Here is a 27,441-nt window from a genome sequence, read left to right as displayed (position 1 = left end):
TTTTCTTGGGCTTTTCCCCAGGAACTACGTCTTTCTCCTGCTTAGGGTCCTCCCGATTGAGCAGTGAAAAAAGGTCCACGTACTCCCCCCTCCAAATAGCTTCCTTCACGGACGGGTGGAGATGGTAACCTAATGGGGTGGCCGGCAGACCACACGGGATGGCCCCCGCCTTAATACTGGCGAAACGGGTCCCACACCGTGGTGGCCCCTGTCCCTAACACCCCCAAGCCCTGGGGATAGGCCATCAATGGAAGCGGGGGCATAACTGCAGGAGCTGTAGGGGTCCAACCCTCCACCCCAGGCACCCCGGGCACCCCAGCCACCCCCAGCCCAAGCGGCGGCGCTGCGCCAGGCACCGGCGCCCCCGCCAACGGGGCCAACGACGACCAGACCTGCCCGCAAGCGCCCGCCTGGGGGCCCCCAAAGCTAACCCCGTTCCCCAGCCCCGTCGAGGGAAAACCCGCACCGGCTAAGGGAAGAAATGAAGGAGGTGTGTTGTGTGGTGCAACCTCACCTGCCCCGTACGGGGTTGAAGACATCCAAGGGGGCCCCACCATGGCGGGGCCCGGAAAAGCCGCCAAGTGCCCGGACTGGGCCGCCTGCCCGGTCTGGGCCCTCTGCCCGGTATAGGCCATCTGCCTGGCCTGGGCTGCTGCTGGAGCTCCTCCCGACGCCGCTGGCACCTGCTCGAAGGCCCCCCAAGGGCCCGAGCCACTCCGCCACTGCTCGAGCTCATCGAGCCTCTCCAACACCCTAGCCCAAGAAAGGGCAGGAGAAACATCAGAGTGAGGGGCTGCAGGTAAAAGCCCCACTGCCCCCTCCTCAGTCACCACCCCAGGGGCCCTCTCCATACTCGCCCGAGCCCGGGCAGAAGGCCTAAGGGCCCTCCTGGGACACGAGGCAGCAGGCTGGGCCACAGGGGCCTTGGCTTGCCTCTTCTTAGGGGCCATGCCTCCCAATTAGTAAATAAAGAAAAACCCTTTTGTTTATTTTGCCCCAACCCACCTGCAGCAAGGTAACCTTGCCAGGCAAAAAATTACCCAGGGGCTTACAGCACTAAAATCCACCCCCTGGAGCAATAAACAGGGCCCAACCCCAGGTGCCCCTGTGGACCCCCAAGGCCAGTCACCCCGAACCCTGGGCTAGGCCCAACCACAAACCCCCTCCCAGCCGGGAGCGAATTACCACTCCCCCTCGGGCCCGAGGGGGACCAGGACACCAGCGCCGCCGATCCAACTGTTCTGCAGTCCTCTGGCACTGCTGGGCTTCGAAGAAAGGCCTCTTCGCTGGCTTCAAAATGGCGGCCGCAACACGAGGCCTCCACAAAATGGCTGCCAGGAGCAAACAAAATTGAATGTCTGCTCCAGCTGCCGGTCCGGGTGAAAAGGCTTGGCCCAGGGCCTGCAGGCCCTTAAATAGGGCCAGCAAGCCCCGCCCCCGACCGGCAGCAATGTCAGGCCTCGTAGGCCTGATTTTCGGCCGAAATCTCATCTCGCGAGATTTCGGCCGAAAACAAGATGACAGCCGCCATGAGGGAGTCCGGTGTCTGCCCGGTCCCTCTGGCAAATGCTGCCAGCCGGTAAGTCGACCGGCGCTATTTCCTGCCCTAAGTCTTTGCAGACTTGCTTTCATTACTACTCCCTCTGAAATAGGCTTTTTTAGCCCTAACCAGGGGATAAAAGATTGTATTGAAGCTGAACAGACTAAGGACGCTAGCCAGATGAATACCTGGTGGGTAGATCCCCCCACATTTTTCTTCCCCAAAACTAAGGTGCGTTTTATACTTTCATGCATCTTATATTCCGAAAAATACGGTATATTGCAGATACTGCATAAGCTTTCCTGGATCAGAGTGATTACAACTGAGGCATGAAGTATTATCCGGTGTAATGCAAAGAGATACACTTTTGCTATTATTATATACAGAACCAAGCATGATATGAAATAAGGTCTAGACAGTGATAATTATGTAAAGAAAGCATCCACTTACCCAACAGTGGCTGATAATGTCAAAGGCAGCCTTGCACTGGTGTTGTGACAACTGGAGGGTCTCAATAAACTATGAAAACATGAGAAAGACTTCTGCGGCTTTTCAGAGGTACCCATAAGGATATGCCAATGTATTATTTAAAACTAATCCTTTCATACAGTACAGTGCAACTAAATTAATCCCTGCCTCCCACATTTCTCTTCAGGAGACGATCAGGGATATTTCATGAAGAGGTAGCCAAGTAGGTCACCGTCCTTTTTATTATCATGATTTGGAAAAAGATTGCAGAATAACGCTGATAAAAATTGAGAGGAGCAGCTAAGCAGGCAGATGTGAATTATTCTGACCAGGAAAGTGCACTGAGATGTTCAGCATAGACGAAACTGTTCTGCCAGAGCAGTCTCATGGAAGAATACACATGCTTTCTCTCTCAACCTTATCCACCTATCTAAAAGATGTGCATCAGCAGTGTGGGTCCAACAATCTTTGACTCTTTGAAATGAGACTAGCCTTGTTCATCTATGTGTATATATTTGTCCACAAAATTGCAAAACCAGACTTAATTTTGTTTTAATTCTGTTTTTAATTCTTTGCTGCTCAGAAACTGAGATGACAGCTATACAAATTAATAAAGAAACATAAATACTGGCTTAGAACCAAAGTTACTTATCTGCCTGTAGATAATATCTTATAGGATCACATTTTCTTGACTTTGATTTGATAGATAATATCTTATAGGATCACATTTTCTTGACTTTGATTTGAAAAAGAACAAGTTAAAAAATTAGTATAGGAAAGGATAGGATAGATGAGTTGGAAGGGACCTTGGAGGTCTTCTAGTGCAACTCTCTGCTCAGACAGGAAACCCTATACCATTTCAGACAAATGGTTGCTCAATCTCTTCTTAAAAACCTCCAGTGCTGGAGCATTCACAACTTCTGGAGGCAATTTGTTCCACTGATAAGTTATTCTAACTGTCAGGAAATTTCTCCTTAGTTCAGGGTTGCTTCTCTCCTTGATTGGCTTCCATCTGTTGCTTCTTGTCCTACCCTCAGATGCTTTGGAGAATAGCTCGACTCCCTTTCTTTGTGGCAACCCCTGAGATATTGAAACACTGAAATCTGGTATGTTCCAAAGATAAATAAACATTCCTGTTAACACAGCAAAATAAATGATTAATACTCTTGTAAGTATGAGACGTATCACAAATAATACTTTAACTTCACCAAAGTGTAAACATTCCAGTCATGCTCTACCTGGGTTTGATGCTTTTGGAAGGAGATAATTTGGGGCTAGCTACTATTATACAGTATCTATGTTTACACCCAAATGTTCCAAAAAATAAATAAATCAACATACAAACAAACAAACAAATGTGGATTTTTGAATAGAGGCAGCTCTTCTGAGAGAATCCTAGCTACCTCTGGGAAACTAAAGTTATAACATCCACATGTACAACTCCCCCACATTTTGTCCTTTCTCATCCCAAAGTATTTTCCTCCCCTACTTTATAAAAACATAAATTAGATGGCATCATCCCTCATTTGGTGGGGAGAGCAAAGTCTGCCACTTCCTTACTTGCGCTCTTCCTCACCATTTATTTGTATTCTTTCTCAATAAATGTAGTTGCCATGAAGTAATTTTTGACTTATTAAAGATTTTAAATATTCCTTTCTGGATCCAATATTTACCCCTATCAAATTAGGAAACAGAAGCCAAGGAATTTAGCCTGAAGCAGAATTGTCTCACCAGCAACTTGATCTCATCATTTCTGACATGTGGCATGTCTGTAAACACTCAATGTCATCTTTTTTGAGAAGCAAGACTAGCTACTGTTCATTATGGGTTGTATTCCACAAACTTGAAGGTTACAACATGCAGACCTGCCAAGCAATTCTGTAGAATATTTCAGTGGTATGGACCATTTAATTGCTATAAATTGTTATCACAATTTCTGGAGAGGTACTCTGTAAGTAAAATTCAGGAACAAAAAATACTCAGCCAGACAAAACAAGATAGAGATTTCTGCAGCCTAAAAATATCCCTTTCCCCTTTACTTTCCTTCTTATTGCAAAAATCTACTTTCTCAAAGTTGAATGAATTGTTGCTTGTTTGTTCAAAACAAAAGTCATGCTGCTTGGTATTTTGGGAGTCAAAGTTTAGAGAGGGTGAGATTGGGCAAGAGGAAGTGGCTGGCATCAATGTCTCACAGGGGATGAAAGAAGCCAAATGACTTAACCTGTGTTATAAGATCATTATGTACATGATACAAATGATGCCATCTAGGGATAATTCAGGATGAACTGTAAGTGTCTGGATGGAGTCACTGAAGCAGTCAGTATGAGCTTAAATGGACTCACCAGGATGGTAGAGGTCAGAAAGGTCTGGAGGAATGTTGTCCATGGAGTCACAATAGGTTGGACACAATTTTACAACTAACAACAACAAAAAAGATTTCTTTTTTGGTTTCCAGAAAGCCATTTAAACCAACATAAACCACAGTTGTCTGACTACTCTCTACAATGACTCTAAAATGTGTGCAATTTAATGGACCATTGTTTTCTTGTTTATCCTTATTTTCCCCTTCTTCTTTTAGATCATAAGTAAGATATGCAACCATGAAATGATTTACTATGAAGATGGCAATATCAAACCATTCTTAGCTGATCCCTAAAAGTACTAAATATGATTTAACCTAGTTATGAAGGGATAGAAAAATACCAGAAATTCCAAGACTATAGGGTAGCTTGGAAGATTTTTTTAAAAAAAAAAATCTGGAAAAAGGCAATGACAAACTTGTTCTAAGAAACTACACTGCTCAAAAAAATAAAGGGAACACTTAACAAATATAACTCCAAGTAAATCAAGCTTCTGGAAATTAAACTGTCCACTTAGGAAGCAACACCGATTGACAATCAATTTTACATGCTGTTGTGCACATTCAACTTTGTACAGAACAAAGTATTCATTGAGAATATTTCATTCGTTCAGATGTAGGATGTGTTCTTTGAGTGTTCCCTTTATTTTTTCGAGCATATATGTGGACATGGCCATCAAGTCATGAGGAAATTAGTTCCACTTGAGCAAGTGGTTATCTATTTTATGTAGGTACAAACTACTTTGTTGCCCTAATAAAGCACATCTGTAGAGTTATAGGCATTTTGCATTTTATATGTTTTTGTAAATTTACAATGTTCTCTTTTTCATCATTTTTTTGTACACGTCAGCTTGCCAACATTTTTAAAATTTCTTCTTTTCTTGTATCTTATATAATGTGAAATTCTTTTAATGATTGCAAGTTTAGCTACCACAATAAAATATATTGTAATTTATTCCAATGTGGATAACATTCCAATAATCAGTCTAATGATTTCAATGTCATTTTTTTAAAAATTTAGCTCCCCTTTATAGAGGATGGCTACCACTTTTCCCATAATGGCTTAGCAAAAAGTCGAAGGCGGAGGAGTCTTCTGCACCAACTACATTTACAAAAAGATCCCAGGGTAAGTGATCCATCAATGCCATCCTTTCTTACTATTGTAAAATCTAAATGATTTTAAAAGGAGAAACATAAGAGATGACTAAACACGACTGCATATTGCTTCCAAGACTGAAATAGTAAACCACTCAGTTTTAATTGCTGGGAGAGAAAACTGGAAAGGAGATTGCCTTTATGGCCTAATTCTAAGATTTCTTAAAAAAGCATTTGATTGAATACTGTGGAAATAGGATAGTGGGTTAAAGAGCCTGTTGATCAAATCCAGAACTTATGGTACTCTGCATTGGTTCCTTCCACCTGGTTTCCAATTGATGAATGCAATGGAGCAATCAAAGCCCTTTTTAAAAAAATATCAATTGCACACATTGCATGCACATAAAAAGAAACATGGCATGTTGAATCTGTAAATATTTGTTGAAAATATCCCCATGTTCTTATATGATATACATATAATCAAAAATAGAAAATACTCCATTCTGTCTGTAATTTCTTATACCTCTTGGTTCCCCCTCTCTTCCATAATACAGCAATGCAAAAATTCAGACTCATCTCTAAAAAAAAAAAATGCAAACAACCATCCATCCACAATTATTTAAAGCAACCTCTTCTTTGATCATGATTGAAAGAAGGCATGGCTGCTTTAAGGAGTTCCAGATGCTACCTGTGTGCTCTAAAGTGACTTTTGGGAATTGAATCCAAAATGCTGCTCTAAAAATAAATCTTTCATTATGATTTGATCAGATGACCTATTATATTAAGCCACTAATAACAGAAGAGGTTGGATGATATTAAAGAAGCTGCCTCTCTAACCTTACAGTTCCATTCTCTGGTTGAGTTGTGGCTTTGCCTGTTTATAGTGGGTTACAGATATTCATATTTTCTTCTGAGTAGGGAAGTTGCACTGCCAAACAAAAATGTGCAGTTTACTGCTTGCATGCACTTCCCCCTTCCACCCTGGTTATCTTTTTGAAATAGTTTTGGTGCCATTTACCTTTAATGGCAGTAATCTATCTCCATTTTGTAAGGCTCATGAACAAAGAACATTTTTTTAAAGTGGTTGGGGGATGATTTCACACAGAGAAAATACAGTTCATTTTAGCTTTTCCCTGAACTGTTTTGGTTACTGAATTTGCAAAAGTTATCTTCCTTTAGCCTCACACACCATATCCATGTTTGTCTAAAAAAAAAAAATCATTTGCTGTAGTGAGCGGCACTCTCCTTTTCCAATTACACAATAATGAAGGACGATAATACTATTATTACACTTATTACCAAAATTCCATTAATTGCCTTCCCATGAAAGTAAACATTCAAGTGTAAGATTTATGTCAGCCCTATAAGGTTGACCAGATAAAGGAACAAACATTGTATAGACCTAAAGCTACTTTGATTAGAATAGCTAGAAAAACAGAACCTTTCATATCTGAACGTACTTCCCTATCTCCCATTTTAACTTCATGGGAATTGGAATGAATGTTGCCGCTACTGCTGTCTGAAGGATTTTTCTAAGCCACTTCCTTGATCTGTGATAAATCCTTATTTATTTCATAGATATCTTAGCAATGGATCTTCTCTCTGTCCTTCAAAGCTGTCCTCTGTACTTCTTACAATTTGAAATCATATCTAAAGTTCAATATGTTCAATACCTGCTGTTCTGTTTGGGTCTGTGAGATCCGAAATCAAAGTTTGAGACCCTGTAAAAACTTTTCCCTGCATATCTGAAACTTGAAATTTCATGACTTTGCATCATTTCATGAGTTCTCTCTTTGATATTTTTTTTTTGGGGGGGGGGCTTCTTTCTTGCAGGAAAAAATATAGGCCTAAAGTTCTGTTCCTGGGTCACCTTGACCTGACCCGAAAATTCTTAATTTGAGGTGCTTATGTTTGATCAATTTGAAAACTTTTTTCACTTGGAAAGTAGTCTGAACATTTCTGCACACAATGATATGAAAATTGAACTGAAAAAATAATGCTTATTGGTTTATTTTTATAAAAAAATGCAGCCCCCCTTTTTTGTGAACTTTTTTTCAATTTACATATAAATGTGTTCAATTTTACTAAAGTTGGTGTGGGATTGGTAATTTGAACATTTCTGAACATAAGAAAAATATAAATGAACTGAAAAAAATGATGCTTATTGGTTTTTAAAAATCAGAAATAAGCGGGGGGGGGGGGGGCCTCGCTGCTTGCAACCATTTTCACTTTAATTTTTTTTAAGGCTCCAAATCCGAAATATTTTCAATATGTTAGGCATTTATTTACTCAATTTAACATTGCTGATCATCATAAAAATATTTTTCGGGGGGTGGGGGCTAACTTTTTTCTGGGCAAAATTTTACCTACACTTGTACTGTTCCCAGGTCTATTTGACCCGAAACAAAAAAAAATCTTTTAGGTACTTAACTTTGGTCTTTTTGAAAACTTCTTTCATTGGGAAACTAGTTTGAACATTTCTGAATGTAATGATATGAAAATTGAACTGAAAAACTGATGCTTATATTTTTATTTTGATCAAAAAGCCACACACACACCATTTTTTCAGCATTTTGTGTCATTTTATATTTTTTTAGGCTACAAATCTCTAAGGAATTTCCCCCCCAAAATTTTGATATACTAAACTGAACATTCCTGATCATAAGAAAAATAGAAATGAACTGAAAAAATGATGCTTATTTGTTTATTTTGCTCACTAATGGGCCACCCCCTCGGCCTTGCTGTGTGCCATTATTTTCACTTTTTATATAGATTTGGCTAGAAATATTTGGAATATAATTTTGAAAAGCAAGCATGTGATAGCCAGACAACTAATTTTATGAAAGAAATCCATTTTACTAAAAACAAGTATGTAATTTTGAAATTAACAGCATAATTTTTACATAAATTGAAATAATTGAACACAGTGGGGGGGACTTTTATGTGCAAAATAAACAAATAAGCATCAATGTTTTCAGTTCAATTTTCATTTCATTATGTTCATAAATGTTCAAACTGGTAATTCAATGCCAAAGTTATTGAAAATATTTGGAATTAGAGGCCTAATTTATGAAGTGACATGCTTGAAAAAATGGGGGCGTGCGGCCCTTTTATGATCAAAATAAACAAATAAGCATCATTTTTTCAGTTCAATCTTCATATCATTATATTCAGAAATGTTCAAGCTACCATTCCCATACCTACTTTAGTAAAATAGAATGCATTTTGCAGGCAAAACTATATATAAATTGAAATAATTTTCACAAAATTGGGGGGGGGGCATTTTATCACCAAAATAAACCAATAAGCATTATTTTTTTCGTTTCAATTTTCATTTCATTGTGTGCAGAAATGTTCAAACTTGTTTCCAAGTGAAAAAAGCTTTCAAAAAGACCAAATATAAGTGCCCAAAATGAACAATGTGCGGTCCAGGTCAAATAGACCCGGAAACAGAACTTTAGGATGTGTTTTTGAGCAGAACACAAATATTAAACTGGCTTTTAGCATAGCTCTAGTTTGAAATAATTTTATTCTTACTTCCCCTTCAAAATCAACTTCCTATGATTTTACTTTTCTTTTATTGAACTTTCAAAGCAGGCTGAAATCAGTCTAAGCTTGAGAAAATATAGTGTATCCTTATTAGTTCGGAAGCTCCTGAGAGGTGCACTTTTTAAAAATTATCTTTTGTCTGTATGTTTCTATTACATGCAGTTAAAGAAGACAAAGGCATGAAATAACAAAGAGCTGTCTAGAATACATTTAGATAGAGGGGTGGATAAATTTCATGAATATATGCATGCATGCATACAAAATATTCAGAGGAGCATTCTGTTCCTGACCTGCTTTACAATATGTTCTTGAGGAATCACCCACAAAGCTGAAGCTCAGATGGTAAACCAATGAGAATGGAAGATGCACACTCTCCCATGTCTATAGTGACTGAGAAGCAATGGGACTACAGCCTGGATAATATTCAGTAATACAACTTTGCTAACTGGGAGAGACAGGAGGAGATGTTTCTAACCCTTTTATTGTAAATGAAAACCATTATTTGAAATAAAAAGCTAAATATCAGCTTGTGTTTCTGTCCCGGCAAGGGAGTTAAAGAAAATGAAAACAGAATACCCTGAGGGTCACAGGTGGCCAAAGAACTTTCTTAACAAGAATGCAATTTCATGTTCCTCAAAACCACATGGTGCCATGCAGTCCCAGAACAATTGTGTTTTGTAGTGTTTTGGTTTCCCATATTCATCTCTTCCACTGCTTTTTGATGAAAGATACAAAATCAGATTGGAAATTTCTAAACCCCCAAATATAATATGCAATAGCTCTAGGAAGAGCCCCATAGGATCCTGAGGTTTCCTCTCACCAAGCACAGGGTGGGAGTTTTGCCCTTGAGAGGCTCTTCAGAATGATAATGGAAGTCCCTGACAGTGTCAGGGAGGGCAAAACAAGACCATTTGAATGATGTTTCAGGCATGAACATCTGTAGTGACCAAGGGACATTTCTGGGATCGTGAGACTGTTGTACAAACGGTCAAATATTGCAATTTGCATCAGTTGTAACTGAGATAAACCACATTATTTGTGTCACTTGCAGAACCTGGAATATCATTGTAGCTCTACTGTATGCCTAGTACAGCATCCATAGCTGTTTCAGTCATCTAGACTTGAAGTCGAACAATTTCTCTTAAGATGCCCCAAAAATGACAGAAAGGGATATATTAGCTGATATATAGCTTGTGCATTAATTTTCCTGCCACAATTTAGTTTTAAAACACAAACCAAAATCAAACATGAAGAGGAAAGAGGAGAAACAGGAAAGCAATGGCGAGTACAAGTGCACTAGAGTGCTTTCCATCCCGTCCTATTGCTCTCCTATATCTCCTATACCTTTCTTCTATTCCTATATCTCTTCTTCTATTCTTTCATTGATATGTTCTATTCCTATATCTTCTCTTCTATTCTTTCATAGATATATTTTACTATGAGTATCTCCTCTATATCCTTCATCATGTATTTTACTATGTGTATATAGATATATACCCACTAAAACCTTCATTGTGTATTGGACAAAATAAATAAATAAATAAATAAAAATAAACTGCTCTCTAAATCAGCCACCTTGAAATTTGTGCCTTCAAATGATAACAAAATAGATAGGTGCTCCAAATCTATACGTTTATATGTGAACAATAGTAAAACAGAGAGAGAGACAGAACTATCCATGTGCTAATAATGATAATAAACAAAGGGGTAAGAAATCTATAAGACATTGTGTAAAAAATTCCAATTCTTGCCTTTCTTTTTGTTTTGTCACCGTTCTGAATTATTGAAGTCCAGAAAAATTAGGTTGTGGAACTGCAGGTGACCACTAGGTGGCAGTAAAGAACAATTTATCAACATCCTGCTTCTACCACCTATTGATCATCTGCATTTCTACAGCCTAGACCAGGGGTAGGCAAATTTGTCTCTTCTATGATTTGTGAACTTTAACTCCCAGAATTCCTGAGCCTATCATGCTAGCTCAGGAATTCTGGGAGTTGAAGTCCACATGTCATAGAAGAGCCAACTTTGCCTACCCCTGGCCTAGATCAGTGATGATGAACCTATGTCACAGGTGGAATCGTATCTGCTGGCATGCAAGATGTTGCCCTTGCTCAGTTCCAATGTGCATGTTCCTGCTAGTCGGCTGATTTTTGGCTCACACAGAGGCTCTGGGAGGGCATTTTTGGCTTCCAAAATGCCAAAAGGAGGAGGGTGTTTTTACCCTCCCCTGGCTCCAGGGAAACATGAGCCTACTGGGCCCACCAAAAGTTGGAACACAGGCAGTTTCCAGCCTCCAGAGGGCCTCCAAAAGGTGAGGGAAGCTGCTTTTGCCCTCCCCATAACTGGGCACTCGCACATGCGTGATAGTGTGTGTGTAAACTCCTTTGGCACCCCAGGAAAAAAGGTTCACCATCACTGGCCTAGACTGATAATTGTAAATGACATAATAGCAAGCCTCATGAAACTTGGAAACCGATTTCAGGAAAGAAAGACAACATTTCTCCCAAAATAGCTCAGCTCCTGGCAAACAGACTGTGCCGAAAACACACAAATACATGAGTTCATCACTTACTTTTCAGACTAAGATGGCTCCGATATAGGCTCCCACAGAGATGTATTCTGTTCCACAGTATTAAATAGAACACAAGTGTTAACTATAGTAAATGTGTTTAAAGAACTTTTATAATGTTGTCATGAAAAACAACATCTATCACCATGGTATAAGACACAATAAGGAATCTCTTTGAAAGACAGTGATCATTCAAGATCCAGATTATCTGGAAGAAATCAATTGACTTTAAAAAAAATTATACATAGATAGATAGGCAAAACAAGTACAGATAAATGTATGGATACGGTGGGATTACACCTATTATTTTCTGTCCAACTTTTAAATAATGAGGCTCAAGCACTCAAAATATTCAAGTTCAGAGTGACAGATTGTGGATCTAAAACTAGAAATCTTTTGTGCTAGTGAGGTATCATCAATATGCTGATGACACCCAGTTATACATCTCCACCTCATGCCAATTCAGTGAAGCGGTTGACATGATGTGTCGGTGCCTGGAAGCTGTTAGGGTCTGGATGGGAGCTAACAGCCTCAAGCTCAACCCAAACAAGACGGAGTGACTGTGGGCATTCCCTCTGAAGGACTGTTCCATCTGTCTATCCATTGTCAAGGGGGAGAAGGTTCTAACCCCCTCAAATAGGCTTCATAACTTGGGTGTCCTCCTGGATCCACAGCTCAATCTTGAACACCACCTTTTGGCTGTGGCCAGGGGGACCTTTGCCCAGGTTTGCCTGGTGTACCAGTTACGCCCTTATTTGGGCCAGGACAACTTGCACATAATCACTCAGGCCCTCATTACTTTCCATCTTGATTATTGCAATGCGCTCTATGTGGGGCTACCCTTAAAGAGTATTCAGAGACTGCAGATAGTCCAGAATGCAGCTGCACGAGCTGTTATGGGTGTAGCTCGGTATGCCCATATAACACCAACACTCCACGTGCTGCATTGGCTACCGATTAGTCTCCGGTCACAGTTCAAGGTGTTGGTTATTACCTATAAAGCCCTACATGGCTTAGGCCCTGTCTATTTACGAGACTGTGTCCTGCCACATACCTCCCAGAGGCCTATTAGATGGCACAGAATCGGCCTCCTCCAGGTCTCAATGATTAAAACAATGTAGGTTGGCGGGACCGTGGGAGAGGGCCTTTTCTGTTGCCACCCCGGCTCTATGGAATCAACTCTCCCCCCAATGTTCCCACTGCTCCCACTCTACTGGCTTTTCAAAAAGCTGTTAAAACCCGGCTTTGTTGACAGACCTGGGGGCCGTGAACTTAACACCAGATGTGCCTGAATTCAAGTTTGTTTGGTATGTATATTGTTAGATTGAATTGGGGTTTTTAATGGGCTGTTAGAGTTATGGGGTTTAAATTATTATTGCTGTTGACTTCTTTTTATTTTATTATTTTATTTTATTATTGTATTGTTTTTATTGTTGGGCGGCATAGAAGTTGAATAAAGTAAATTATACATTTATTTTGTCTTTTCAAACATACTTTACATGATCACCCTCTATGGCAGGAGCAGGCAATTAATTTTGCCATGGGGCCGCATGAGAAATTGGGATGGTTTTAGAGGACCAGACTAATATAATTAATTCAGTTCTACCCAATACTGTATATTATTGGGTAGAACTGAGTTAATTATATTATAATTATAAATTACATTATTATATTATATTATATTATATTATATTATATTATATTATATTATATTATATTATATTATATTATATTATATTATATTATATTATATTATATTATATTATATTATATTATATTATATTATATTATATTATATTATATTATATTATATTATATTATATTATATTATATTATATTATATTATATTATATTATATTATATTATATTATATTATATTATATTATATTATATTATATTATATTATATTATATTATATTATATTATATTATATTATGAGCATTTGTGCTATAAAATTATAAATTAAATTCAGTCAAAAGTAAAATCGTGTTTAAAATAAGAAAATACGTATCTCCTCCCCATCCTATCCTTCAATGTAGTATATTTCCCGTGCCATTAATTAAATGGCTGTTGTATTTCTTTTCATTAAACAGAAATTTTAACTTGACAAAAGCCATTGTCCAGCAGGAAACACCAGGCCAAGGAGTACCTAAGCAAATATAGGATACCTATTGGGCTCCGTTGCATCAAGAACCCCCTATTTTATTTCCATGTAGAAATAGATATGTCTCTATCTATTAAAATAAAATGAAGAGTGAACTGAAATTAAAACTTCTACATGAATCAATACTGAATTTGGTTCACTTCATATACAAAACATTAAATACAGAGAAGTTAGATAGTAGTATTTACACAGTTTGGTGCTATCCTGTAAATTAACCAGGCTAAATTTTAGCAGCAAGTAATAAACACAAACCAGCTTCTACCACAATTTATAAACAAGGCTAGTCTTCATTAGCCATGTATGATAGACCATGGATTTGGCTTGAGCAGACTCTCTAAACTATAATAATTGAAACAGGAGTTGAAGCTTCCAGCCTGTGGGCAGTCTCAGAGAGAAACAGAAAAATAGACTTGTGAGTGAACAATTGCTAATGAATAATTAAATTCACTTTCAGTATATGGAATAATAATTTAGGGGTTTTTTTCTTGCATTTAAGAAAGTATTCAATGCATTCAGGATAAAAAATTGGGCATATAACCCTGTAAAGACTACCAAGGTTGCTAGTTGTTTTTAATGCTAGTAAGGTGACAGATCCAAGGGGCATTGCCAATTCACCATGATGAGTTGGAAATCTTATACTGTATTTACCCAGTACTGTGTAGAATTAAATTTGTGCGCAGGGGTAGCCACATAAAAGGAGAATTAAACAGCAAAGTAATTGAAATGAATAATAAATAAGAGAAGGGGAAGCAAATTTAGAAGCAGAAAGCCTTAATTGGCCTGTAAAGCAAAAAAAGAAAGAAAAAAGAAAGGAAAAAAAGAAATCTTGCTTAATACAATGGAATAGCATTTACAGTTAGCATTCTTATCAAATTTAAATGTGTTACATTGTCTCATTAATTATGAGGAGATAGCACAATTCTTTCATATGGAAATTAAGAGAATTTTGTTGCTTATAGAGAGCTGCTTATTCAGTGTTGTTTTTGCCCATCCATCCCCAACACTCCCATGGAATATATTCTAATGACTCCTAGTGACATGTTCCATCTGTAGCGCTTAAAATGGAGTCAATTTTGAGAGGCAAATTTCTTGTTGAAATGTCATCTGTTTTTCCACAGAGCCTGATGTGAGGAACAGGGATTTTCAGAAAATTCATAAACTAGTAGGGTTATGCTAGATCCTCCATCTTTGCAGTGCAGCAATTCATTAAGCTTCATCAACAGCCGTGATTTTCAAAACACAATATCTGGGTTCATGCAATACCCAAAGACAAAAATCAAATCCTGTTGAATAGTGGTAGGATTAAAAAAAATTATTACCAGTTCTATGGGTGTGGCTTCGTGGACAATCTCCATTCCCTCCCCATGCCAGGGGAAAGTTACTGCAAAATTCCCATATCCTCCCAGTCAGCTGGGACTCAGGAGACAGAGAATAGATGGGGTTGGGAACAGTCAGAAGTGGTATTTACTGGTTATATTCAAAATTTCTTTTCTCCCCCCAATTTTTTTTATTTTCCCCCTCTACATTACATACAAATGAATATTATATACCTTAAAATATTAAAATAAAGTATTAAAATAAAATATTAAAATAAAATATTAAAATAAAATACATAGTTATACATTTTTATCACTCATCCAAAAATCCACATCTTATTCTGCCCTTGCATCAACAAACATCAGTCTGCCCCTTTTTTCCCTTTCACCCCTTCCCTTTCTCTCTATCTCCTCCTCCAACCTCCTTCCTCCTTCACTCCCCCTCTACCTCAAATAAGAAAAAAAAATACTGTAATATTAATATCTATTCATCCCTCTAGTATACAATGCTGTGCTGTACAAAAGAAATACAGAACTCTTAACTTAGTAATTATTTTGATTATGTATATCAAATTCTAAACAATTCATATTCTTATCATCATTAAGTTTAATTTAATAATTATAATGAAAACAAGAAAAATGAGCAATTCTATAATATTCCAATGCCCGTCATCCATTTCCTTTTAATTTCTCAACTCTTTCCTTTTTATATACGGTATGTATTTTCTCCATCCCCATTTCCTGCTATACACTTCCTGATTGTCCACCCAACAGATGGTATTCTCCATTCGATCTTCCGACTCTGTCTTTTGCATTTTTTTATTCAATTCTATACTTATTATCTTCTCCATTTCTCATACCTCCACCTGGTCTTTTAAAGCAAAACTCCTCAGTTCTTGGCATTAGTTACAGTTCTGTTTTAAAAAAAATTACTCCATGGTCTCCATTTGCCATGTAGCTACTCCTTAATTTCCGGTCTCTTTTTTTCCCCTTTAACTGTTAATATACTTTTCTAATTTTTCTTTTGGCAAATCACTCACCAGCTTCTGTCTTCTTCACCAGCACTTAACTTTAGAATCCTCTTCCAAGTTGACTCCAATCTTTCTAATTTAATCCTGCCGTTTGTGGCCGCCGCAGGTAGGATGACACTTAATATCATCTTCCATTTGCTGCAGGCCAAGAGGACAAGGCTAAGTTCCTGGGGGGGTTGACACTCCACCCAGCTTAACAGGAGGTGCCTCCCCCCATAAGATGATTCTGACCTGGTTCTGGCTGAACCGGGTCTCCTGGCAACATGGATTTCAGGGTTCCCTAGTGGAGCGCAGGGAACTCCATAGCGCTGTGGTGCTGGCCATGCCCCTTTTGTAAACTACAAATCATTTCTGCTGACAGTTCTCCAGAACTGATCAAACCTGCTGAAATCCACATCTGCTGTTGAAGCCTAGTCCTCTTCCTTTGATTCTTCTCTTTGAATACTGCATAAATGGAGGTTGATGAGGTTCAGAACAGTTTCTTATAGAAAGTTGAAGGAAAATTTAATTACTTCACAGAAACTTAATTTTGGAATTTTAATTCTCCAAATCCTAAAGTCATGCTAAACAGGAGTTCCAAAAATTGTGGAGTAACCTATCTAAAATATTCCTTGTAATAGAATGGTCTAACTTTTCTAATAATTGTTGATAGAGGTTGGGAAGAGTAGATTAAGAAAAATTTCCAGTTTAGTGAAGAATCCAAAAATAAATATCCTTGAGAGAAGCTTTTCTAGCCTTCTCTTAAACATAGCTAATAAAGGGAAGCCCATCACATCTCTGGGTAATTCTTTCCACCATCTTTTATTGATAGGATGTTTTATTCACCCCCTCCCCCCAAAAAAGTTCATTCAAAATCTGCCTTCGTATAATTTAAACACATAATTGTATTCCTTGTATTCTGGAATAAGAAGCAACTGGTTTTGGGCATCTTCTGTACAACATCCTTTCAGGGTTTTGAAAAGCTAAACGTACTTCAATATTTTTCATAGATGCCCTCCCTCACAGTAAGGCAGTAAGACAAGGATGATAGGCACAATGGTGAATTTATGCACGCCCCTTAAAGATCTCAGAAATGGGGTGAGGTTGACAGTAGACAGTCTAAAATTGAAGTTTTGGGGGTTTGGGGAAGAAACCACAGAGACAGGTAGTGAATTCCAAGCACTGATCACTCTGTTGCTGAAGTTGTATTTTCTGCAGTCATGTTTTGAGTGGTTTACATTAAATTTGTGTCTATTGTGTGCTCATGTATTGTGTTTGAAACTGAAGTAGTCATTGACAGGTAGGACATTGTGGCAGATACTTTTATGAACTATAGCTCAGTTTGAAGGCAACGTAGTTCTAAGTGACTCCACGATTCTATCTGGTGGACACCTCTTCAGTCACTCATTGAGGAACAATTTGATCCTGACGACTTTGGGAAATATCTTTGGCTCATCCGTCTGGGATGGTTCTCCCTTCATTTCTAAAAGTTATTCTGAGCACCTACTCAAATACATCAAAGGTTGTTAGCTTAGTCAGCCAAATCCTCATATAAAATCCTCATATATAAAAAAATAAAAGCTAAGAGTACTTCTACAACCAATGGAGAGGGACAACTGTTGTTCTCCCAAAGCACAGTGTATTTTCCAGATGGCAAAGACTGCTTTTGATTACCTTTCCCCCAAATTAATTCATATTCCATGAATGAAAAAGTTGTATATTCAATATGTAGCTTAAATCCCCAAATTGCCAAATTCAAACTAATTTGCAATAAAATGAATACTTGTAAAGCCAACAGAAATGAAGAAGACAGAAAATATGACCTTAATTCCTCGTAATACTTTCAGAATTGTTTTTGCTTGCACTAATACGAAGTTCAATATTGAGTTGTAAGACTCTCTTTTGGCATTGGATGCAGTGAAGGATTGGTTTTCTGTTTAGAACATTAAGCTGATGAATGAAGCAAGCAAGAAATTGGATGACAAGAGTTGTGTAACTAAGCTGAATTTACTGTTTTGTTGTCCTGACCTAAATGTCTGGGTCCAATTCATGTATTTAATTCTCAGTCCTTTTTCTTCTTCATGAAGTTAAATCCAGCATATTGTATTTATAAGCAATTTCCTCAGAAATTTTTAGAAAACAAAGCATTGCCCAATATTGGGCTGATAGACTAAAGGGATATATAGCTCAGTTTAGGAACTGTTACTTTAAGAGATTACATTAGAGGAATGTAATAACAGATTGCACTCTGGGTAATGTAGTCCATGACATGTGATCTCATCTATATGTTCTTATTGCCCATTCAGCTATATCTAGGCAGCTGGGTAATTGTGCCAAACAGCCCTTTTAAAGTCTTACAAAAGACCATGTAGTAGCCAGCAGATAGGAGAAATGAATCTCTTTTCAGCTACATGTAATGGGACAGATTATGAACATATTTTCTCTTAAAAATCTCATCTTGAATATATAAATCTTTGAGGATGCCAGACAATAAATCTGTATGTTTTACCCATTTGCATGAAGTTTATCTGGCTAGGAAAACCACTAAGATAGGACCAGAACAAATATGGTCATGCACCTTGGAAACCTTTAGCCTCAAAGCAGTCTAAACAACTAGTTCATGGGTGGGTCATATAACATATCAAAGAAGAACTGGATTTCTCCCTCCTCTCCATTGGCTTAGAACAGTGATGGCGAACCTATGGCATGGATGCCAAGATGGCACATGGAACCATATCTGCTGGCACGCGAACTGTTACCCTAGTTCAGCACCAACATGGATGTGCTGGCCAGCTGATTTTTGGCTTGTACAGAAGCTCTAGGAGGGCATTTTTGGCTTCCAGAGAGCTTCCGTGGGGATGGGGAAGGTTTTTTTTAATCCTTTTCCGGCTCCAGGGAAGCCTTTGGAGCCTGGGGAGGGTGAAACATGGGCCTACTGGGTCTCCAGGGAGCAGGTGAAGCTGTTTTCGCCCTCCCCAGGCATTAAATTATGGGTGTGGGCACTTGCGCATACATGATAGTGCACATGCATGTTCTTTCGGCACCCAAGGGGAAAAAGGTTCTCCATCACTGACTTAGAATGTATTTTTCCCTCCTTCTATTATACAGTATTATATTTTATAGTATTATACTATTATACCTTCTAATACACAGTACTCTGGTCAATTTCACTGTACCTGAAATTAAAAGTTTATAACAGACCAATCTCTCCAAATTTTTCAACATTTAAAATATCTTCCTATCAATGCTCACAATCCTCTTTTTATAATTCAATTTGTTGTCATTGTATAGTGTGAATTCAAGTTTGCTTGCACAAAATTCTCTTGTGTAATGCAGTAGTTAAAGTGTTTCCTGAGACCTGGGGTGGGGTGCCCGGAGGGAAAGGATGGGTCTGATTTCAGTTCTACCCTCAATGACCAAAACTAACTGCGTAGCTTTGGGTGAATGTCTTGCACCCGAATTCAGCTCAGATGGTCATTGTTATTGTAGGAATAACAAGAAGTGAAACCTCCATTTAAGTCTTTCTGCCCATCAGGCAATATATAAATCTGACAAACAAAGAAATAAATAGCTGAGGTGTCTATCCAAATCTGTTGGACAACTTCCATAATCACAATTAGCCCATTTAGACCAGGTTTAAAAAATGGAGTGCTATGTTATTTATTGGTAGGATACAATCTATTTCCCTGTGGTAATACTAGGTCAGTGAAGTCATTTATTCCAGCTGCAGAGCAATTCCTGTTTGGCCATTTCTTTGGGTGACTTATCCTCAAAGTGCTGAAGCAGGTCACAGAAACAGCCACCATAATCAATACTTGGCTAAAGTAGCTATCTAAAAACATTTCATTTTGTAGAGATTTAATTTTCTTGGGTATCTTTCATACAGGGCTTTCTTTGGCACAGATAAAACCTGATATTGGCACAAAGCTTTTAAGATCACCTGAAAGGGGATATGGGTGGTTACCACTTAAAATATTAATGGAGGATGGATTTGCTGCTGTTTTTTTTTCCTCTACAGTTTCAAAAGTAGATACTGCTTTAGCTGGACTGTTATTTAGAGCAGCTGAGGGGAAAGTAATTTGAGGACTAAAAGCAGTGTCACTTCTAAGCTAGTGTTCCTTTAATGCTGCATTCCACATCTTCCAGAGTTAAGCTTCTTAATTTACATCTACATTTACATTCCACAATGGGAAGTGCAAATATCTTGTCACTTTAAGACTAAGGATTTTTAAAGCAATTCAAGAGAAACCTAATAATTTTGTCTAAAACTGTATTAATGTTTCCCCCTCAGTTACTTTTCCACAACCAGTTGTTGTTGTTATTTTGATGTATTGGGCCTAACACTGCAGGCAACGCACAATTGCCTTTTTCCCAGATTTGAGGAAATTGATCCAGTTTTCTATCTGGAAGGAACAACATTATTGAACAAATCTTTTTAATCTCAGGGCAGGAATTTAATGCTAGAAATATACCTTCTGAGGCCACTCTTTCTCATCACTTTGAACTTGATTTTATTATTATTAAATAAATTCTTCATTGTTTTTATGATATGAAAGCACTGAGGTGAAAAAAAAACCGGAAGAGAGGAACATTACTCTCCATTCTGAGAACATTCTTCATATTTTCTGCATGCACATTCAGGGTATTGGTTGTGAGCAGTAAAGATATTTGAAGAAAATCAATTGAAAGTTAGTACAACTAATAGTTGTACTAATTAAAGTAGTATTTTAATTTAAAAAAAAAATAGAATTGGTACATTTCAAAAATATACTGTTACAAGTTATCTTCTGTTAAATACAATTATTTGAATATTAACTATTGGGTTAAATACCATTTCAAAATCAATTTCTAATCCTGGATAACAACTGCTGATAAATTCTAAGTTTATCCCCTAAAGGAAATGACAGCATGCATAAAAATCCAAAGTTCAAATGGGAAAATGAAATAGGATCAAGACCAAAAAGCCTGTAAATAAATTATTCTTAGAAAAACATGTGGTCTAAATTTTAAAATCAAAACTGACACATCATTGGGGGGGGGGGGTGTTTCTATGAAAATTGAGGAGCAAAAACTCTTTGGACTTTTTTCTCCAAGTGGCTTCTCAGAGTACAGACTGTTTCTCCAGAGGAGATTGGAGGCTAAACCATATAAAGAATGGTTGCAGGAATTAGGTTTGTCTAGGCTAGTGAAAAGAAGGACATGGTGTAATATAATAACAGTGTTCCAATATTTCAGGGGCTGTCACAAGGAAGAGGGGGGTCAGCCTATTTTTCAGAGCATCCGAGGGGAAGACAAGAAATGGTTGCAAATTAGTCAAAGAGAGAAGCCACTTAGAATTAAGGAGAAACTCCTTTATTTATTTATTTATTATTCAGGCTTGTATGCCGCCCCTCTCCGTGGACTTAAATGCTTAAATGCTTAATCAGGGAATTTTTGCATAGCTGAAATTCCTCTCTCAATATTTCCTATTCTTTTTGTAGATCCCGAATCTGTTCTCTTGTTTTTCTTGCTTTCAATTCATGGGTTTTGGATGCTGGCTTATATAGAATAGTACAGTGGTTCTCAGTCCTTTTCTTTTTTCTTTTTGCCACAGTCCCCCAAGACTTGACTCAAGTTTTAATCATAACATTTCTTCAAGTCGTTGCAGATTCCCTGTGATGACCTTGCTTGGGATACATTGAAAAGAATCACAATACAGAGTTCCTTTATGGGGGTGGGGAGATATGCTAATAGGAAAAGTGAAAAAAGACGATTAGTGGGGTGATTAACTGGAAAGAGCTGTGGATGGGGAAAATAATAATAAAATACATATAATAAAATCATGGCAAGAAAAGAAGCAACATGAAATTGATATTAACAAACCCTGAAATAATTATTTTAGTGATTTGTAAGGTGATGCTATTTTGTGGGCTGAAAGCCTGCATGATTTGCAGAGAGATTTGCTTTATTGTATAATGCAATAAAGGAGAGACCTCTGAAGCCAAGATACTTATGTTCAGCAGGTAAAACTGACTAGCGTAAATGAAAAAACGGAGCCAGTAGCTGAATCACTGTACATTTGGCAGAATGTTTACTGAAGATGGGAAATTGAGACATTTCATGACCTGCAATTACTGATAAAAGATTGTGGGCAGTATGTTTTCTGTTCTGAGAAATGAACGTGTGCCGAAAGATGTGAAAATGGCTGTGAGAGAGTACATTTTTGTTCACATTACTAGTTGAAAGTGAGAGTTTTGTGTATTGGGAGAATAAGTAAGCTGAATGCAGTGGGAATGGGAAAACAAGAAGAAATGGCTCAAGAATGAATGGGAATTTAATTGAACAACTGCCAGGAGAGAAGTATGTGTCAGGGTACCAAGTAACATTCTTAACAAAAGAAGACTCCGAGGCATGAGTTTCTTCAAAGTTCCATTTCATTAGAGATGTCATATCAACACATCTGGAAAACCCAGATCTGAAAGCTTAAGGATTTTCCCCACCCAAAAGAAAGCTTCTGGGTTTTCCCCACCCTTGCACTCACATATCCATCACATGGTCCAATCAAAGAGCCATCCCAGCTGGAGATGCCTCCAGGTGCAGGACAGAGTGGTCTTGAGTCTCGAAAAAAGAAATGTTATTTTGACTACATCTTTATCTTTTTTTTTAAGTACACTGAGAGCATATGCACCAAGACAAATTCCTTATGTATCCAATCACACTTGGCCAATAAAGAATTCTATTCTATTCTATTCTATCTCCCCAGGTCCACTGTTCCCCCTAAGGTGCGCAGGTGAACACTGGCACACTTAACAACAGCCTCCCGCGCAGCAGTTTTTAACACTGCAGGATCTGGGCACCACTTTTTCCCGCATGAAAGCTGCTCTTTCTCAGGGGCTGGGGCGCCACACTGCTCCAGCCTCCAGAGTCCCTGACCACCATCCTCACGGTCCTCCTGGCAGGAAGTTGAGTCAGAGACATCTAGAAGTAAAGACTTGGCTGTAGGAGGGGATGGGGAAGGCAGGGAGGAAAGTAGGCAGACATGGGGCTGAGGGGACCTGCCAGTCACCCGATCCCAGTCCAGAGCCACGTCTGGGATGGAGGAAGGAAGGAAGATCAACAGCCTTCCATCACCCACCCAAGCCTGGCAGCTGATTCAACACTGAACTCCTGGACTCCTGTCCCAATGTCTCCTGCAGGCTACCTTGCACCCAGCTCTTCTCTCCACCTCTTTCATTGATTCACACAGTGGCATTTTTCCTCCCTCTCTCCCTCCCTCCTTCTTGGCTTCTTTTCTTGGGGGATGGGTGGGGAAAAAAGAGAGAACGTAGTTGAGGAAAGTTCAGCGATCCTTCTTTTTCTTCTTGGCCAAACCCTTTTAGGGAAACTCCCAGCCTGCTTGCCTCAGACTTTTGTTGGGTCTTTTGATTCCCGCCCCCATTCCTGGTTTCTCCTTGTTTTTAAAATTAAAAAGCAAACAAATGAACAACCCAAACTCGATCAAATCATCCTCTCCTCCACCCCATGGCAAGGAACCTTCTCTGATTCTGTTTGTTCCTTTTGATGCTGTATATTTATTTCCTGGAGGAAAGCGGATCATTTTTGTAAATGGGGATCAAAATTCTCGCCCCCTTCCTTCCTTCCTGTCCTACTTTTTGTTTTTTGTTTTTAACAGTCAAGAATCATTGTTTTTAGGGGAGTTGAATCTTGTTCTCTTTAAAAGGCTGGAATGAAAAGCCAAGCGACTTTATCAGCGAAAAATGAGTTAAATTCCTCAGCACTGCCCTGCAAGGGCTCCCCAACTCCCCCCTGATTTAGAAGGGAGCAGGTCACCCTAGACAGAGCGGCCACTGATGCAATCAAGGCGGCATGGTACGCACATCTTGCCGCCTTGAGCGCCACTTTGTAGGTCTTAATAAAAGCTCTTACAAGTGTTCGATCGAATGCAGTGGGGTAGCAAAAATGGAGCTCCACCCAAGGGCACCCAATTTGCACTGAAAGATGTTGAAAGAAATTGCAGGGCATACTGCACAGTGTAGTAGTAAAAATTTTGGTAGCCCTTCACTGACCATAGATGAATCTGTATGTAAACATGGTAGATAATTGACAATGTTTTACAAAGGTAGAAAGATGTGAGGAGATATACTAAATGATATAAGTGTAATTTTAATTATATTACCTATTATTTTCCTTCTCTTGTGCCTTAAATTTATTTGCCTTACAGTTTCTTACTCCTTTTCATGCATACAATGAGTGGATTCCTTGTAGTAGCACAGCCACGATCACATGGATATTTACTGCTAGGCCATAACAATAGACTTTTTAAACTAGCCATGAGGAACTGGAAATACCTTTCACTCTAAACAATATGTTTGACATGTTTTCTTCCCAAGTTATTGTTGGCTTTGCTGAAAAATGTTTCAGAAAGGTATGCACATTAAAGCACACCCTTTATTTGCTAGTTAATTATAGCAGACTCAGGAAAATTGTAGAAAAGGGTTTAGTTGATTTGCAGTAATGGATGTAATACTGCAACATCTAGGGATATTTCCTATTGACGCTTAGAGGACAACATGCTATTATTCAGAGTGTATTTCAAGAGGAAATATGGGCTATTAGTGGACAGTGAAGTGGAAGAAATCATGTACGGATGAAAGAGGAAGAGATGAGAGGAGCATGACAAATTGAAATGGTAAAAAGGATACATTGATGTGCCTCAGTTCCCCTTAGCATGACCAAGGAAGGGGAAATACATCCCACAAAAACAGGATATCAAATGGCATCATGGGAAATGGGACTACTAATTTATTTCTGTATACAGTTATGAGGAAATTCAAAATAATGAGTATAATTTCAGCTCAGATAAAATGCATCTTATCAATCAATATCTTTAGTGCTTGCATTAGCAGCCCATCTAAACGGAGATGGTCATTTGCAAAGTAGAACACATCACCAGTCTAGTTGCTCTAGAGACCGGCAAAGATATCTATTTTGGTCAGTCCATTTCTGGCAAAAATGCCCACCCATAAGTAGTCAAATATATCTGTGGGTTTGGGGAGAAGCATTGAACTGGCCTATTTTCACTGAATAGGCAGTAAACAAGTAGCTATGATAAGCCTTTAATGATATTTTATTATGAATGGAAGAGCACATATCATTATCATAATCATCATTAGCAAATATGAATTTCAGATAGTAATAATGAACTTGTAACAGGGCAAAATAGAAGGCACAAGCAACTGAGCATTGCAAATGTGTGTGGAGTCTTCTTGGTTGCAGGATATTTTCTGCCCTGTATCCCTTCACTGTTGAAGACAGGCACAGGCTCTTGGGATGAAAATCCTCCTCGTGGCCTCAATGGCTCTCTAAAAGAATGCAAATGACCAGCTATCTGCAAGGAATATAAATCCTTTCATTTCCCCACCATCCAGTCCAGAGGTGGGTTCCTCTTACCTTCCTATGGGTGCAGTGTGTGCACATTGCGATGTCTACACTGACACACACGTGCACAATTTTGCTTCTGCACATATGCAGAGGGATGATTTTCCTTTTGTGCATGCTCAGAGAGCTGAAAAATCGCCAAAAAAATAGGGGAAAAAGATGGTGGCATGCACAGACCAGCAAAGACAGCACCAAAATGATTGTGCACAAATTGCACAATCAATGGGCCAGTACTGGAGCTGTGCGTCAGACCGCACCAATAGGAACCCACCGCTGATTCAGGCAGAACTGAAGAAGTGTTTTGGATGAAAAGCAAAACTTCTTCAAAGAAAAACAAAGGCAGTCCGGTTGCTTCCTTTGGCACATCCATGATCTGGAGGACTGAGAATCTCCATGGACATTTAGCCACTTCAAGTACCCATTGATCTGAACATTATGCCAAAAATCTTATTTTTTTAAATATTCAAGTTCATATTTGTTCACTTTTCTTATTTTAAATATTGACATTTTTAGATTTAAAAGGCAAATACTGAAAACTATTCTTGCTCCAAGTGGCTGCTCCTGGCCCCAAGTCCTGTTCTTTGCATTCTTGATCCTGTCAACATATAGAACAACAAGGTTCCAGATTTGTTTTTCTAAGTTCTTTGTCCATTAAACCCAAAATAAAAGTATCCGGTTTCATTTTTATATTCACTTCAAGAATCTTCTCTATTAAAATATGAATTTTACCTCGGTATTTCTTTAAATTTATTACAAAATTATTACAAATCCACCATGCATAGTGTCAGATTCTGAGTGGAAGAATACTAGCACTAGCACTAAGACTTATAAATTGCTTCATAGTGCTTTACAGAACTCTCTAAGCAGTTTACAGAATCAGCATGTTGCCCCCAACAATTTGGGTCCTCATTTTACTGACCTTAGAAGAATGAACATTAATTTCTCCAGTATGATATGACAGATGAAATTGGTTTATGGTTTATTAGGGTAAGTTCATTTTTCATACAATTACTCACTGTGTTTGGGTACAAAAGAATCCAAATGTTAACATTGTTTGAGAATAGGAATTTTTCTGTAATTCAGTACATGACTATTATCAAATTTTTGTTAAGAAGGTTAAAGTTCAATTTGAGCAGTAAATAAGTCAAGAAGACTTGATCATGTGTCTTACATTTATTTTATAAAGACATGTGTTAAACTAAGTGGAAAGAAATGAAAACCTTAGATTAAATCTAACTAACTATACGTGCTGGGGTGAGATGCAATTAATTTTTTCTGTATTTCTTGGCCGGAGATGCATTGAAAGAGATCAGGAAATGAATATATTCATCAGAAGGGGGAGTACATTTTATCATTTTAATCTTATGATTAAAATAGCGTGGAAGCAAAAAACGATAATAAAACCACAAATAGGATGAAAGTGGTCACAGGGTGAATGCCTCATGGTAGTTAATGTAACTGAAATACTGCATGGGATGTATACTGTGTAAAAGGCTGCAATTTCCTACTTTTCCCCCCATGGAAGTGGGAAAAATATAAATATAAAACCCTGTACAAAGGGACATGACACAATCTAATCCCTTCATCTCTCTCTGGGTGGGAGAAGATCTACTTTATATGTACCGCTATGATAGACAACTTGTGCTAAAAATCTGATTTTTGAATGAGGTATTTAGGAAAAGAAGCCCAGTTTTATAATCCTTGAAAAAAAATTGTCTTTGGTTGAGTGAATACAGACAGTCTCGTACTAGTGCAGTGTGTTAAAAATCTGTTTATCATAAGTTCATGAATTCTGTTAACTGGGTTCTATTAAAATGCAAAAAAAAAAAAGCCTTCTATTGGAATGCACAGCATGTTTGCAATTTGCAATATTATGACCCTCTTCCCTTCTTCCTTTGAGAATAGTCATGTACTCAACTGATGAATTTGTTAATTTGTTCTGCCCAGATCTGTC

The 27,441-nt window shown here is 38.3% G+C and overlaps 1 protein-coding gene across 2 annotated transcripts in view; it reads left to right on the top strand.

The window, feature by feature from the left end:
- The window catches only part of PCSK2 (proprotein convertase subtilisin/kexin type 2), a 137,099-nt gene that overhangs the window by 23,422 nt on the left and 86,236 nt on the right, over positions 1–27,441 (top strand). For both annotated transcript variants that reach the window (XM_070732583.1, XM_070732582.1), the window contains exon 2: positions 5,389–5,493. In XM_070732583.1, the coding sequence (XP_070588684.1) occupies positions 5,389–5,493 (105 nt within the window). The remainder of the gene's footprint in view (positions 1–5,388; positions 5,494–27,441) is intronic.

This window comes from Erythrolamprus reginae, chromosome 1 (assembly GCF_031021105.1).
Source record: "Erythrolamprus reginae isolate rEryReg1 chromosome 1, rEryReg1.hap1, whole genome shotgun sequence".
NCBI lineage: Eukaryota > Metazoa > Chordata > Lepidosauria > Squamata > Dipsadidae > Erythrolamprus > Erythrolamprus reginae.
This window is presented reverse-complemented; position numbering and strand designations above follow the sequence as displayed.